Source organism: Microcebus murinus, chromosome 2 (assembly GCF_040939455.1).
Source record: "Microcebus murinus isolate Inina chromosome 2, M.murinus_Inina_mat1.0, whole genome shotgun sequence".
Classification (NCBI taxonomy): Eukaryota; Metazoa; Chordata; class Mammalia; order Primates; family Cheirogaleidae; genus Microcebus; species Microcebus murinus.
In genome coordinates, this window is record NC_134105.1 from 119,800,770 (window position 1) to 119,815,063 (window position 14,294).

Genomic DNA, 14,294 nt, shown 5'->3' on the forward strand with positions numbered 1-14,294 from the left:
TGGAGTCTTAATGATCTGTGTTTATTTCAATTTAAAATTAACAGGCAAACAACTAAAACATCCCTTCATTATTTGATTGGGTTAACTTCCCTTCTTTCATCCCATTTAGAATAATCACTCCTCCAGCTGGTTTGCAGAAAGTTACTACATTGAAAGATGTTGTTTACTCTTTCCATCAGCATCCATGAAAGTGCCTGCAACAAAAACCACTTTCAGACACATTTTTGGATTTCAATTTAGATAGCAACTGGGGAACACAGAATATCAGATCTTTTGTTGTCATCAAGTAATCAGTGAGAGAGTTCAAGTTGCAGTGAGATCATCATGTATTCTGGAATAATGATTGTACTATTATTTTCAATCCTCACCTTTTGAAGGGTAAGCTGCATGCTGCTTTGCTGCGGTCATATGAAATCCCTGAAAAGCAAAGATTACCTATTAATCATGGCAAAAAAATTTCTGTGTACTATCTGTTAATACAGTAACCTCAGAACAAAATGGAACGGTTTTTAAGTGATATCATTCTATTTCATTTGGCAGAATCATTACATCATTGGTTACATTCCAAGTTAAACTTATGTACCAAAAACTGACTTACCTAGAAGTTTTTAGAATAGAAGGTCTGCCTGTTTGAACATGAAAAACAATTCCATTTCAATTTGGCTCCACTCATTATTCCTTTAAAGTCACACCTTAAAGTCACACTTTTTAAAACTGCTGTCACTCCAATCCAGATTAATCCAAACCCCCTAAACATTTGCTATGGGATAGTTAAGTAGCTACAATTTCACTTTTCAAAGGGTATAAACTGGAACTATTACAGCCAGATACATCAGATAGGAGCGAAAGACTTAATACTGCTCATCAGTGTTAGTCTGCTGAACTATGTTATCATCATTGTATCGGCTTTAGACCACTTAACAAAACCCATAGTGAGATTCCAATACCTCTTCTGAAAACTTGCTCCATGCACTGCTGTCAAGCTTACTCTTCATACCTGTGGAAATTTATTTTAATTTAGCAATAGGTACTTATAGGGAGATGTCTAAAAAATTTCCAATTACTGTTTCAGTTCCAAATTAACCTTCATTCTCTTTCAGAGAGATTCCCATCTGTTGTTACTTTGAAAATCATCACTAACAGCATCTTGCTAAATAAACATGTAAGACAAATAAAATACACACCTTGAAAGGTTCTAGCTGGACCTGGTGACGCATGCCTGCAGTCCCAGCTACTCAGGAGACTGTGGCAGGATCATTCAGCCTGCAAAAAAAAGGGAGACCTTGCCTCTTAAAAAGTCAGTCCTATATTTTAAGTCTTCACCTGAAATAAGTATTGCTTTAGATGCTATTTCCTAAACTTGAAGACCATTTACTTTATAAAGTATTCATACATTTACTTTTCTAAAAATTTATTTAAAACTTTCACTAAACTTTTTAACGTAGTAATTTGACACCATTCTCTTTTCAGAATTTTGTCCATTGGGTTTGAGACATTGTCTTACTTTGGTGCCCCTGCTAGAGTGCTGTGGAGTGGAGTCATCCTAGCTCACAGCAACCTCAAACTCCTGGGCTCAAGTGATCCTCCTGCCTCAGCCTCCCAAGTAGCTTATAGTAGAGATGGGGTCTCACTCTTGCTCAGGCTGGTCTCAAGCAATCCTCCTGCCTCGGCCTCCCAGATCCATTGGCTTTTTACCACAAGTGAACACACTAACACAAGTAGTTAAGATCCCATTTCAGAAATGCCAGGGATTGTCTTTATGTTCTTACCCAAGCAAGCTGTCCATGGAAAAAAATGTGTAACCAGTAGCTACAGGAGAAAAAAGTGAGAACCTTCTTTAGAATGCTATATATTATTAAACTCTCTTCAGAGCAGTTTGTTACAGGGTTCTTCAGTGTTAAATATGTCTACATGCTCATTTCAGGTCAGACATTTGATCAACATCATTACAAAAACCCTGTTAGGGAGCATGCAAAGAAAACAAAGTCAGCATTCATTAGTCAAATGTAAGCTTATAAGTCTTAATTAGCCACTTGCTCAGCATTAAGCCCATCACTTAGCACTGTAAGTCTTTAATTATTATAATGTTTTCCATTAATACTTACCAAAAATATAAAGCTGGTATAAACAAGTTGGACTCCATCTAAAAAAAAAAGTGGTTTTAGTATAGTTACACACACATTTTCTCCTCCCAAGATTAAAAATGGCCTGAAATCAGTTAGAGCTAATTAAGACCGTCATGTTCAGTCAGTATTTGCTTTATCATCATCCAGGCAGCATTTATAAATTCTGACTGTGTTTACCGTACTGATGGTAACAGGACAAGGATCTCAGTTACTCAAACATTAAGAATGTTAACTCTTAAAAAGCTACTTGTGCCCAGTTACCTATGCATACTTGGATTATAATTTTACTTACCATTTCATCCTCCAGCTTTCTTTTCAGTGCCTACAAAATAGATTTTAAATACAAAATAAATGAGAAATAGATTTTAAAGGTGGCAGTACTCACAATGTTAGCAAACCCTAACCACCAGATACATCAGACAAATGGTAAATCTCTTCATGATTCAATCTGCTGAACTATGCAACCATCATGGTATCTGTTTCCTCAGGTTTCCCACAGCATTAAATTTAGTATCAAAGTAATAGCAGTTCACATTTGAAAATAACAGTGAAAAACTAATACAGAAACATCAGTATCATTGTGGCTATTTTCTTAATCCCAAAAGAAAGTAAGAAGTACTGGGTAAATACTGATTTCTTTATACAAAAGTTTCTCACCTGTGTGCTCACAGCAACAGTGAGGCTTGCTCTTTAGGACCTGGGAAGAAACAGCTTCTTGTTAACTTAGGGACAACATTCAAGCTTCCCAAATCACCATTTTGTGTGCCTCAGTTAGGATAATGGTGGTTAACATTCTCGTCATTCTCGCAGTCAAGAGTAGCAAATAAACTGTCATCATTGTGGCACATTCGGTGACTTTCAACCTAACTTCCCTTTCAGTTGGCGTTTCAATAACTTACCTCCGTAGCTACTCTCATCACTCCCTTGGCACAGAACTAGAAAACAGGCAAGATTCAAGTTAGAACCTCACTGCAGCCAAGCTAAATAAGTATCAATGTTCCAAAAATTAAAGCCTCAGAATAGAATTTCAGAAATCCCTTCTGTCCACTACTCTTAAAACCATCACAGGCTTAATGAAGACCACCTTTAAGCAAATCTCACCTTTCCCACCAAATTTTTCCCCCATTCGTACCTGATAACATGCCACCAAAGGCCACACTGCATCCAAGCCTACCACCATTCCTAAGGAAAAAATTAGGTGCAGATTTAAAAATCATCGTTCCCACGTTGCTATGTTTTTGTTACCAATCATGCAGTTAACCTTTACCACCCATAACTGCATGATAGGTAGAGGCACCTACCGTTACAAAGGAGAGCACTGCACCCAGTTAACTATAGATGGAAACAGTGGCGGCACTGGGAAACCGAGCCACCCGGAGAATCACGTGGACTAACGCAACCACCCGTCTTCCCGAGAACGAGCGACGGCGGTGGTTCCACCGCGTCCTACACAAAGGCCCACTCAGTCAACTCCTCGCGTTCGGCCATCAGAGCAGTTGGCATTCATCAACATTCTCAGATGTCCCTACCAACACAGGCTTCATCAGAGGCAGGGAACGCGAGCCGAGGTTTGCCTGCCGTTCGGCCCCAACAACCCTCTAGGTCGCGCCTGCACCAAACGCGCAATCCCTCACCATCCTCCTCTTGTGGGCACAGTAAAGGCGCGCGACCGGCCTACAAGTGCCAGCCAGTTTAGCCCGACAAAGGCCGAAGGACCGAGGATGTGAACCTGTAACCAGTTACTTAAGACCCCCGAAAACGCCACTTACTCGCTTCAACTAGACGCCTAGCTTCGAAAGAACGATATGGCGCCCGAGCTGTCTTATATAAAGGTTATTTGATGACGTCATGACGCACCGTCGCGCCAGCGTCAGCTTCAGCCCCTCCCTTTCTCCTCCCTCAATCTCACCTCCTCCTCCAGGCCCACCTCCTCCCGCCCTCTAAGCCCGCCCCTTTGCCCCGCCCCACCTGGCCATTGCGGGCGGAGACAAGACTGCCCGGGTGACGCAGGGCTCCCGCCCTCCTCCCAATAGAGGAGGAAGAGCAGAGAGGGGAGGGGGCGCGAGGCAGGGAAAGCGCTGGGGGGAGGGGAAAGGGGGGTGGTGTAAGAGTGAGTGATTTCCTTCCGGCACGTCGCCCGCTCTGGGGGAGGGGGTGGGGGGTTTCACTTCCGGGACGGTGTTCCGGCCCATTCCGGCCCATTTCCACCCCCGGAGGTAGGTGCTGCTCCTTGACTGGGCTCGGGCCCCGCACCCCGGTCCCGGTGCCCTGCACCGGGGCCCTCTCGCCCCGTCTCCTCCGCAGTCCGCTTCTGGGGCTCTCAGCCACTTCCCTTCACCCCGCCTGGAGGCACCCGGCGACCTTCTGCCCCCTCGGCCCGCGGCTGGGCAGAGCTGCAGGACCCGCCCCCTCGCGGGCCCCTCCCTCAGGACCCCCGGATGGGCGGCCCCCTCCCCCACCGCCGCCGGGACACACCCAGCCATACACACCCACCTCGGGGCAGCTCTCCGCCCGCCGACGCCTGCCGCCTGGACCGGGTCCCGGGGCGCCGCCCCCTTCCTAATCCTTTGCCCTCACCTGAGCACGCCCTCCCCGGCCCGACGCCTTGCTCCCCTCTTCAGAGTTCCTCAGTGACATTTCGCCCTTCAGCCAGTTCGCATCTCCCCATGCTTCCTAACGCAGACGAAAGCTGCTCAAGTACCGGAGTGGCCAACCCCATGCCGTTCCCGATTCTCCCTCTTACAGCCGACGGTAGAGAAAGACTTTACTGCTGGGGCTTCCTCCTCACTGGGGAATTGCCGGAAAGAGCAAACAAAAAAGGCGCTGGTGTAGGCTCCAAAATAAACATCTGAATTCATGATGGCATCGACAGAGGCTCTTATTGGATTAAAAGTTTCAAAACAAACAATAACGCTTTGGAAAAAGGTCAGATTGGCTAAAGTTGGTTCTTGAAAGCAGTGTATACACTTCCCTATTTACTGATAAGTGTGTTGTAAATGCGAGGCAATACTGTGAGCTTGTCAGGATAAGTTCAAGTTTCAGGTCTTATATAAATATGTAGTATCCTGTAAGTTCATGGTTAAGTGGATGCGCACTGGGCTCAAGTCAGTGTCTTCCTGCTATAATTTGTACAGACTTCTTAGCCTTAGTGTTTCAGCTATTTTTTAAAAATATTTTAATGAGAAAATTCTGGCCATACTTGGTAAATGCTCCATTTTTTTTTTTTACCACCTCTGGAGAACTAAATTTCAGAATCAAACTATCATCACCACCCTGAAATTTCCCACCTCAAATTTGGGTGGAGGCAGATATATGTAACTTTTCCTAATTCTGAGAACTGAACTTCAGGTTCTCTACATCTTGATTGAGTCCTGACACAGCTGTTGAATTTTTGTTAACCTGTTGGCCTCCCAAGTCCTATACCCAAAGCCTTTTTGTGGAGGCTCTGGCTCTGAAGCTTAGAAGTATTGGCCTACATTCATGTGGGATATTAGTCACTTTATAAGCATAACTCATGCAGTATGTAGTAAAATATTAAGAAGAGGAATATTTAATCAAGCCATCTGTGTAGAATTACATTTATTCAAAAAGCGTATTCCTTTTCTCCTGTAGAGAAAAGTTGTAAAGTTGTTACAGAATTTTATAGTCTGCAAATACTTTATGGCTAACACTTAAAAAAAAAAAGATCACTTTTTAGTTTTAACTGTATGTATCCTCCTGTGAAACCTAGACTAAAAACCTGTTGGTAATTCTATTTCCACATCTAAAGATAAGGAAAGTGTGTCTTTTTACTTGGAGATTTTGAAACTTTACCAAATAATATTTTAAAATATGTTTGAACTGCAAAGCATTGGGCAGTAAAATTATAATTATTAATGAGAATATGTTTTTTTCTTTTAGCAGGGTTGAATGCTTACCTGCACCCTCAGGCACGACCATGGAGAAAGGTGGGAACATACAGTTGGAGATCCCTGACTTCAGCAACTCTGTCCTGAGCCATCTAAACCAACTGCGCATGCAGGGCCGTCTCTGTGATATTGTGGTCAATGTGCAAGGACAAGCTTTTCGGGCTCACAAAGTGGTACTGGCTGCCAGCTCCCCCTATTTCCGGGATCACATGTCCTTGAATGAGATGAGTACTGTCTCCATTTCAGTCATCAAGAACCCTTCTGTTTTTGAACAGCTCCTTTCTTTCTGTTATACAGGGCGGATATGCCTGCAACTGGCAGATATCATCAGCTACCTAACAGCTGCCAGTTTTCTGCAGATGCAGCACATTATAGACAAATGTACACAGATCCTAGAGGGCATTCATTTCAAAATTAATGTGGCTGAGGTTGAAGCAGAATTAAGTCAAACAAGGACAAAGCATCAAGAGAGACCTCCAGAGTCTCACAGGGTTACACCAAATCTCAACCGCTCCCTTAGCCCACGACACAATACCCCAAAGGGAAATCGGCGAGGTCAGGTTAGTGCTGTGCTGGATATCAGAGAGCTAAGTCCTCCTGAGGAGTCCACCAGCCCTCAAATAATCGAACAGAGTTCTGATGTAGAGAGCCGGGAGCCCATTCTTCGGATCAACCGTGCAGGACAATGGTATGTGGAGACAGGAGTAGCAGACCGGGGGGGTCGGAGTGATGATGAAGTTAGGGTTCTTGGAGCAGTACACATTAAAACTGAAAATCTGGAGGAGTGGCTTGGGCCTGAGAATCAGCCTTCTGGAGAAGATGGGAGTAGTGCAGAGGAAGTCACAGCCATGGTGATTGATACCACAGGCCATGGTTCTGTAGGACAGGAAAATTACACTTTAGGGTCTTCAGGAGCCAAGGTAGCTCGGCCAACAAGCAGTGAAGTTGACAGGTAAGTTTTGTTTTTGTTTTGTTTTCCCATCTAATGGCTATTGTGTAGACATAACTAAAGTGGGCCCTTGGTGGTACAGAGAACATCTTCCTTACCTGATGTTCTTAGCCAAATAAGTTGATGTTGGGGAATTGGAGGTGTACCAAAAGACTTGCATTCTTATTTTTTTAAAGCAGGAAGCTCCTAGTCCTGAAGTATTCACAGTGTTGTGAGAACTATGGTAAAGTTAGACACTTCCATGAATCAGAATAGCATCTGCAGCCACAATAGGATCAGTAATTGCCAGGGCTTCCTCGGGATTCCAGGCAGGGAGCTGATCATCACCTGGGAACCTGGCAGCATTGCCCTTCCTTGGTATGTTATCACACAGGTAGGTGGCCTCCGGGAGTTTCACTTTCCTTTGTAGCACTGTTTACTTTTCTTTGCCCCCATTTACCAAATTAGAGGAAGTATGGTACCAGCAGTAATTGTTCTTTTCAAATTAGTAAAACATGATAATTGCAAAGAAAAGCTTTTTGGATGTTTTTCATTTCTTTTTTCACATGTCATTTGATGATATCTTTGCTGTTTTCTTTCATGGGTGACTGCTGCTACCACAGACTTGAGATTCTTCTTTGTTTCACCAGTGCTGCTATGCTCTCTGCCTCACTTTTCCCTTTCTAATACATTGAATTTGTTAGAACATTTCTTTTGGTGGAAATAGCACAAGTTTTAATCCAAGTCATTGAAAGAAAGTCCCAATTGAAAGAAAGAAATGTTACTAATTGAGATTGGTAATATTTGTTCTTTCCCTCTGTTAAAAATAAAATTAACCATATGAGCAATAAAAACTACATCTGGTCTTGAGAGGCAAATGCGTCACAGACATTCAGGTAGTATGTTCTGTATCTACTTCAGGTGATCTTAATTTGAGTATTTTCCTTATGTCTTTAATGGTTAAAATATTCTTGAGCGTAGAACTTACTGCCCTCCTGTGTTAGCACTATTGTCCTCCTGTATTAGAACTATATCAGAAGTGATACTAGGCCAGGTATGATGGCTCACACCTGTAATCCCAACACTTTGGGAGACCTAGGTGGGAGGATCACTGGGCCAGGAGTTTGAAACCAGCCTGGGCAACATAGCAAGACCCAGTCTCTACAAAAACATTTTTTAACAATTAGCCAGGCGTGATGGCGCTTTCCTGTAGTCCCAACTTCTTGGAAGACTGAGGTAGGAACATCGTTTGAGCCCAGGAGTTCTGTTGAGGCTGCAGCCATAGTGAGCTGTGATTGCACCACTGCACACTCTAGCCTAGGTGACAGAGACCTTGTCTCGAGAAAGAAAAAGAAAAGAAGTAATACCAACTTAAATGCAAAGATTTTTAATCTTCATGATCTGTATCAACAATATGAAATGTATAACAGGTTATCATGGGGCCTGGGAGAAGAAACAACCAAAAACCTAATAGTTACAGAGAAGAAACAAAATTATACACTAGTTATAATTTATTCTTTTACAGTCTTTCAGCACGTATGTAAGGATAGAACGCTTATATTTAGCTTTAGCTTCACCAGCTCATATGGTCTGTCTGCTGTGTCATCTTGCATTTCATTTATATTCACTAGGGCAAACCTGTATCTTATTTTGAATCAGATCCTGTATTGACTCTGAAAGTATTTCTCAATTATCTGTTGTTTGGTCTATTCGCCCTTTCTCAGCCATAGAATAAAGAGGGGAGACATACCATTTTTTAAGTTCTTTGACACTACTATTAGTCCCTTTTATGCTCCTCTTCCGACAGATTTAGCCCCTCCGGCAGTGTTGTTCCCTTGACAGAGAGACACAGAGCCAGAAGTGAGTCTCCTGGGAGAATGGATGAGCCTAAGCAACCCAGCTCCCAGGTATGTAGTTGTGGATCTAGGATTACTGTGGTGGTTGGAGGAATTGTCATTGTGTAAGAGCAGAATATAATGAATAAGAAAGGAAAGATTGGCCAGGTGAGGTGGCTCACGCCTGTAATCGTAGCACTCTGGGAGGCCGAGGCGGGCGGATTGCTCGAGGTAAGGAGTTCAAAACCAGCCTGAGCAAAAGTGAGACTCTGTCTCTACTATAAATAGAAAGAAATTAATTGGCCAACTATATATATAGAAAAAACTAGCCAGGTATGGTGGCACATGCCTGTAGTCCCAGCTGCTCAGGAGGATGAGGCAGCAGGATTGCTTGAGCCCAGGAGTTTGAGGTTGCTGTGAGCTAGGGTGACGCCATGGCACTCACTCAAGCCTGGGCAACAAAGTGAGACTCTGTCTCAAAAAAAAAAAAAAAAAAGGAAAGATGTAGGAGAGGTAATAGGGACCCTGTTGAAGTATCGTATTTGATTACTTTTTTCTTTATTCTTGCTTGTGAGCATTTGGGAAATACACTTTTGGTGTCAGCAGAGTTTGAGAAGTAAAATTAGATAACGAGATTGTGGAACTTTTTCCTAATTATAGGAACCAGTCTATAGCCTTGAGAGTAATAAAAATAGCTCCTGAAAACTACATGCAGGTAATTTAGAGACTGGAATGGATATGAGTCTGGTTTTATATGTATGCAGATATAACACCTTTACCTATACACATAGCTACTAATTTATATAGTATTATATATTAGTAAACAAATTGCTTATTCATTTTTGTGTTTATTATTATTTGTGCTTGGATCTTGTCATTTTCTTCCTGAATCTTTGGTTAGACTAACATGTTTTACATAGGATTGGAATGATTTTTTTTCCTACTTTCTTTGCAACTGTCTTTGTTGAAGATTAATTTTTTAAAAAGTGTGTGAACTCACCAAGTAGAATATAATAAATTGTAAACACTTTTTTGTCTTTAGAAAGGAAACACTGGTGGATTAAGATTACATGGTTAATTTTTTTAGCCTCTACATTATACTGATAGTATCTAGTTTAATTTTATCTAAATCACTGTATATTTATTGTGTACATGATATCATAATTGTACCAAGACATTGTTACAAACTGTCTTTTTTAGTTTTTTTTTGTTTTTTGTTTTTTGTTTTTTTGAGACAGAGTCTCACTTTGCTGCCCAGGCAAGAGTGAGTGCCGTGGGGTCAGCCTAACTCACAGCAACCTCAAACTCCTGGGCTCAAGCGATCCTCCTGCCTCAGCCTCCTGAGTAGCTGGGACTACAGGCATGTGCCACCATGCCCGGCTAATTTTTTTTTTCTATATATATTAGTTGGCCAATTAATTTCTTTCTATTTATAGTAGAGATGGGTCTCGCTCTCGCTCAGGCTGGCTTCGAACTCCTGACCTTGAGCGATCCGCCCACCTTGGCCTCCTCAAGAGCTGGGATTACAGGTGTGAGCCACTGCGCCTGGCCTCTTTTTTAGTTTTGATAAAGTTTCAGAGAAAGTGTTAGGAACTTGGAGGAAAAGTAAGTTTACTCATATAATTAGGGCCCTTTTTCTCATTTCTTAAATACAGTATGATAACAATGCAGAGATTACTATTATGCACTTATAGTCATGTCACTTAATAACAGGGATATGTGTCAAATGCATATCCCTGTCAAAATACATCAAAATATATTGTTAGACGATTTCATCATTGTGAAAACATCATAGAGTGTACTTACACAAATGTGGATGGAGTAGCCTATTACACACCTAGGATGTATGGTAGCCTATTGGTTCTTAGTGACAAACCTATACAATATGTTACTGTACTGAATACTGTAGGCAGTTGTAACACTATGGTAAGTATTTGTATATATAAACATAGAAAAGAAATAGTAAAAATATGATATTATAGTCTTATGGAACCACCATCTGTATGCAATCCATCACTGACCAAAACATCATTATGTGGTACATGACTAAATAGAGAAATGAAGTAAACCTTACAACTTAACGTGGGGATGAGACAGACTGACAAATACACAAAAAATATAAAAACATATATGTATAAGACTATACAGTATAGACTTCAGTGACAATGTTGTGAGAATAAGATTGCTTAAAATGCAGTTACTGCAATCAGTATCTTAAGGAAAGTGTTATTAAGGAGGTTTTAAATACAGTTGTTAAAAAAGTTAGGACAGGAGTCCTCAAACTTTTTAAACAGAGGGCCAGTTAACTGTCCCTCAGATGATTGGAGGGCTGGACTATAGTTTAAAAAAAACTATGAACAAATTCCTATGCACACTGCACATATCTTATTTTGAAGTAAAAAAAACAAACGGGCAAAAACACCTGCACGTGGCCCACAGGCTGTAGTTTGAGGACGCCTGAGTTAGAAAGGGATAATTCCATATGTAGATACAAAAGGGGTAAGAATTGGACTTCTGCAAGAGTGTTTACCTGGCTGAAGCAAAAAGTAGAGGCTATAGAGAAATAGGAGATAGGTAATAACTGTGTGGAGATGATATTAGGGTGATATGCATGACTTAACGTGTGAAAGTTTATTATGGTGAGTCTACTCACTCCTACCACAGAGAATCAAAACAAGGCAAGGACTACTAAAGTGACACTTTTACTCTAAAATATGCTGAAGCCTTTTTTTTTCTACCACATGGGGTTAAAATACTTGGCTTAATTTTCCAGATAATTTAAAATTTTCTAACCCAAGTTTTCCTGCCACTCATCAGTATTCACTGTCTGTCTCAAACAGACTTTCTGCATGTGTCGGAACCACATCAAACTTACTTTTCTCTCTGCATCTTGAATCTGAAGTGCCTCATTCATCCCAGGTGTCTGGGTCCAGCCAAGGCCCAACACCTAATCTGCCCTAACTAGCCCAGTCCTATTTAAGCTTGCTTTCTTCAGCCACTATTACAGCATTTACAAAATACAATATAATTTTTCGTAATTCTCTTGACTCATGTAAGTTATTCCTTTCTTATTTGCTTTAATTTTGTGTCTCCTATTAAATTGAAAGTTCCTTGAGAGCAGAGACTACATTTTCTAATCTTCTTTGTATCTCTGACATTGCCTTATCAGGTACTCAACAAACAGGAGTTGTTTTACCTCCAAGTAACTCTGAGTAACTAAAGCTGTTTAGTAGATGCCAAATAAATAGGTACCTACTAAATAGGGGGTCATTTAGTTACTTGTGAAATCTCTGATTTTAGAGATCATTAAATAACATTAATACAGCAAGTTGGATTATTTTTGAAGCCCCTTCAGTTCTTTGAGTCTCTGATTAGTAATTGCAAGTAAGGATGGTGGAAGGCTTTGAAGTCCATGTCAATAATCTAGACTCATGTTTCTTTTGGAAATTATAGAAATCATTTATTTATATGGAATAATTCATTAGAAATAATTATTGAGCCAGACATTGATCAAATTCCTGGATATTTGGCAATGCAGAATGTCTCTGTGCTTAAAGAGTTTACACTCTAATAGGTAATTGCCAAGTGGAAGGAGTGAAATGATCCACCTCTTAGCAACAGAGAGAACCAGGAGGCAGCCATTTTTGCTCTTGCTTCTGTTTAAAGTTGGAATCAGTAAAACTACCAGAGATATGTTTCTGCCTTTGACAAGGACCCAGTTTACCTTTTGTGTTCATTTACTTGCCTCTTCCATTGTAAGTTTACTGAAATAATTTTTTAGATGAGACTAATCATAATGTGTGATTTTGTGATTATAGTTCATTACTGATTTCTAAAATGCATTTTCAGCATGTGGATAATACTGGTATGACATTACTTTCCTCAAAGTTGGGCAGAATTTTTAGGATATTGTTACCTTCAAGATTATAAATAATATGAGTTTGTAATGTTTAATAATAGCTAACATTGAGCTACCTTTAGTGTATTAGCTCATTCAGTGTCCAAAGCAATTGGTAAGTGATGTTATTTTCTTATATTCATTTTACAGATGACACTGAGGAATAGGATAGTTAAATTAACTTGTTCAGAGTCATATAATAAACAGAACTCAGATTTAAACTCAAGGTTCCAGCACCCTTAATTGCCATAATGGTGTTATGCATTCAAAATATTTGAAGGTACTATTGTCATACTTGATTCTTATGAGAATCTTATAAAGCTGGTAAAGCATATGTTAACCTTTGTATTTTATGGATGGGAATACTGAGCCTCAGAGAAGTTATTCTGTGTTTTGTCCTTGGTTACCCAAAACCTTTTACTGGGATAATTCCTCATTCTTCATATGGGCTCAGTTTTTATTATCCAGTGAATCAGAAAAAAATGTTACATGAAACAAATCAGAAATAATCTAAAACCTCAGTCTTGTACTCAACCCTTGACTTGACATACTGCTTTCCAAACTTTTGAGAATTGCCTCTGTTGGAAATGCTGAATCGCACTGTCAGCTAGCATGTGAGAAAGGAGACAAAACACACTTTTAGAAATTAAAAGGGCACAAGATTAATTGCTAACTAGATGAATCTTTCTGTAGTTAATTCAGAGTTAACTTTGACATTTTATTCTCTTTACATTGGGCTATATTAAGCATATATAATAAACATATATAACTTCTTCCTACATGTTTAAAACATATATAATTCCCTCCCAAATTTTAAAGTTTTTTAAAAAATACAATGACTTTTCAAGTTGACTGATGAGAAAAAATAAATAAAAGTACAGTGACTTCAGGCTGGGCGTGGTGGCTCACACCTGTAATCCTAGGACTCTGGGAGGCTGAGGCAAATGGATTGTTTGAGCTCAGGAGTTCAAGACCAGCCTGAGCAAGAACGAGACCTGTCTCTACCAAAATAATAGAAAAATTTAGCCGGGCATGGTGGCACATGCCTTTAGTCCCAGCTACTTGGGAGGCTGAGGCAGGAGGATCACTTGAGCCCAGAAGTTGGAGGTTGCTGTGAGCGAGGCTGGCGCCACGGCTGACGCCACTCTAGCTGAGGCAACAGAGTGAGACTCTGTCTCAAAAAAAAAAAAAAAATGATCTCAGAAGTCAGTAGGTTAAAAAAGTTAGTAGTTTCTTATTGATGGTATTTTAATATAGAATTCTGAGTGAAAAGCATTTATAAATCTAAGATTTTTCAGTTATTCATTGAAAGTAATATATTCCTACTCCTTCCCAGCTTTCAGATAGAAGGAACCCAAGCCTTCAGCCAATTTACTCTGAGGGCAGTTAAACTTAGTCTTTACAATGAAGACAATTTGTTGATATGGCACCAAAATATTTTTAGATGAAAAGAAATGCTATCACCTATAAATTGTATACATTTCTATAAAGCATGCTACTACTGGATTAAAATATGGTATTAATGATAATGTCATAGATAGAATGTTTGCCATTATATATTTTATACTGTATGATACAGTAGCCATTAGCCACATGTCA

General features: G+C 40.4%; 1 protein-coding gene, 1 long non-coding RNA gene and 10 other non-coding genes across 19 annotated transcripts in view; 1 reads left to right on the forward strand and 11 right to left on the reverse strand.

Annotated features, from left to right (window-relative positions):
- Positions 1-4,876, reverse strand: LOC105871650 (uncharacterized). Of its 4 annotated transcripts, none has more exons than XR_001154252.2 (12): positions 4,704-4,876; positions 3,259-3,308; positions 3,026-3,061; positions 2,784-2,823; positions 2,419-2,448; positions 2,106-2,143; positions 1,770-1,809; positions 1,185-1,263; positions 948-997; positions 599-626; positions 369-417; positions 1-194 (listed from the first exon to the last, which is right to left on the reverse strand). It is a non-coding gene; the product is annotated as an uncharacterized LOC105871650 (long non-coding RNA). The 4 variants fall into 4 exon arrangements; XR_001154250.2 differs by lacking the exon at positions 4,704-4,876 and adding an exon at positions 3,896-3,949; XR_012918198.1 differs by lacking the exon at positions 4,704-4,876 and adding an exon at positions 3,896-3,936 and having other exon boundaries at positions 3,259-3,651.
- On the reverse strand, positions 258-334 carry LOC142869822 (small nucleolar RNA SNORD81). Its single transcript, XR_012918374.1, has one exon. It is a non-coding gene; the product is annotated as a small nucleolar RNA SNORD81 (small nucleolar RNA).
- Positions 484-559, reverse strand: LOC142869843 (small nucleolar RNA SNORD47). The gene has a single exon (XR_012918395.1). It is a non-coding gene; the product is annotated as a small nucleolar RNA SNORD47 (small nucleolar RNA).
- On the reverse strand, positions 825-906 carry LOC142869847 (small nucleolar RNA snR60/Z15/Z230/Z193/J17). Its single transcript, XR_012918399.1, has one exon. It is a non-coding gene; the product is annotated as a small nucleolar RNA snR60/Z15/Z230/Z193/J17 (small nucleolar RNA).
- On the reverse strand, positions 1,062-1,145 carry LOC142869824 (small nucleolar RNA SNORD79). Its single transcript, XR_012918376.1, has one exon. It is a non-coding gene; the product is annotated as a small nucleolar RNA SNORD79 (small nucleolar RNA).
- On the reverse strand, positions 1,888-1,952 carry LOC142869877 (small nucleolar RNA SNORD78). Its single transcript, XR_012918426.1, has one exon. It is a non-coding gene; the product is annotated as a small nucleolar RNA SNORD78 (small nucleolar RNA).
- Positions 2,213-2,274, reverse strand: LOC142869846 (small nucleolar RNA SNORD44). The gene has a single exon (XR_012918398.1). It is a non-coding gene; the product is annotated as a small nucleolar RNA SNORD44 (small nucleolar RNA).
- LOC142869876 (small nucleolar RNA SNORD77) lies at positions 2,535-2,602 on the reverse strand. The gene has a single exon (XR_012918425.1). It is a non-coding gene; the product is annotated as a small nucleolar RNA SNORD77 (small nucleolar RNA).
- Positions 2,890-2,971, reverse strand: LOC142869819 (small nucleolar RNA SNORD24). Its single transcript, XR_012918371.1, has one exon. It is a non-coding gene; the product is annotated as a small nucleolar RNA SNORD24 (small nucleolar RNA).
- On the reverse strand, positions 3,137-3,197 carry LOC142869879 (small nucleolar RNA SNORD75). Its single transcript, XR_012918428.1, has one exon. It is a non-coding gene; the product is annotated as a small nucleolar RNA SNORD75 (small nucleolar RNA).
- LOC142869844 (small nucleolar RNA SNORD74) lies at positions 3,605-3,684 on the reverse strand. The gene has a single exon (XR_012918396.1). It is a non-coding gene; the product is annotated as a small nucleolar RNA SNORD74 (small nucleolar RNA).
- Positions 4,266-14,294, forward strand: part of ZBTB37 (zinc finger and BTB domain containing 37) — a 27,712-nt gene continuing 17,683 nt past the window's right edge. The window contains exons 1-3 of one of the 5 annotated variants that reach the window (XM_012765090.2): positions 4,266-4,342; positions 6,027-6,986; positions 8,770-8,869. In XM_012765090.2, the coding sequence (XP_012620544.1) occupies positions 6,064-6,986; positions 8,770-8,869 (1,023 nt within the window). In that variant the 5' untranslated portion in view covers positions 4,266-4,342; positions 6,027-6,063. The other 4 variants (XM_076000393.1, XM_076000392.1, XM_012765089.3 and 1 more) reach the window with 4 other exon arrangements.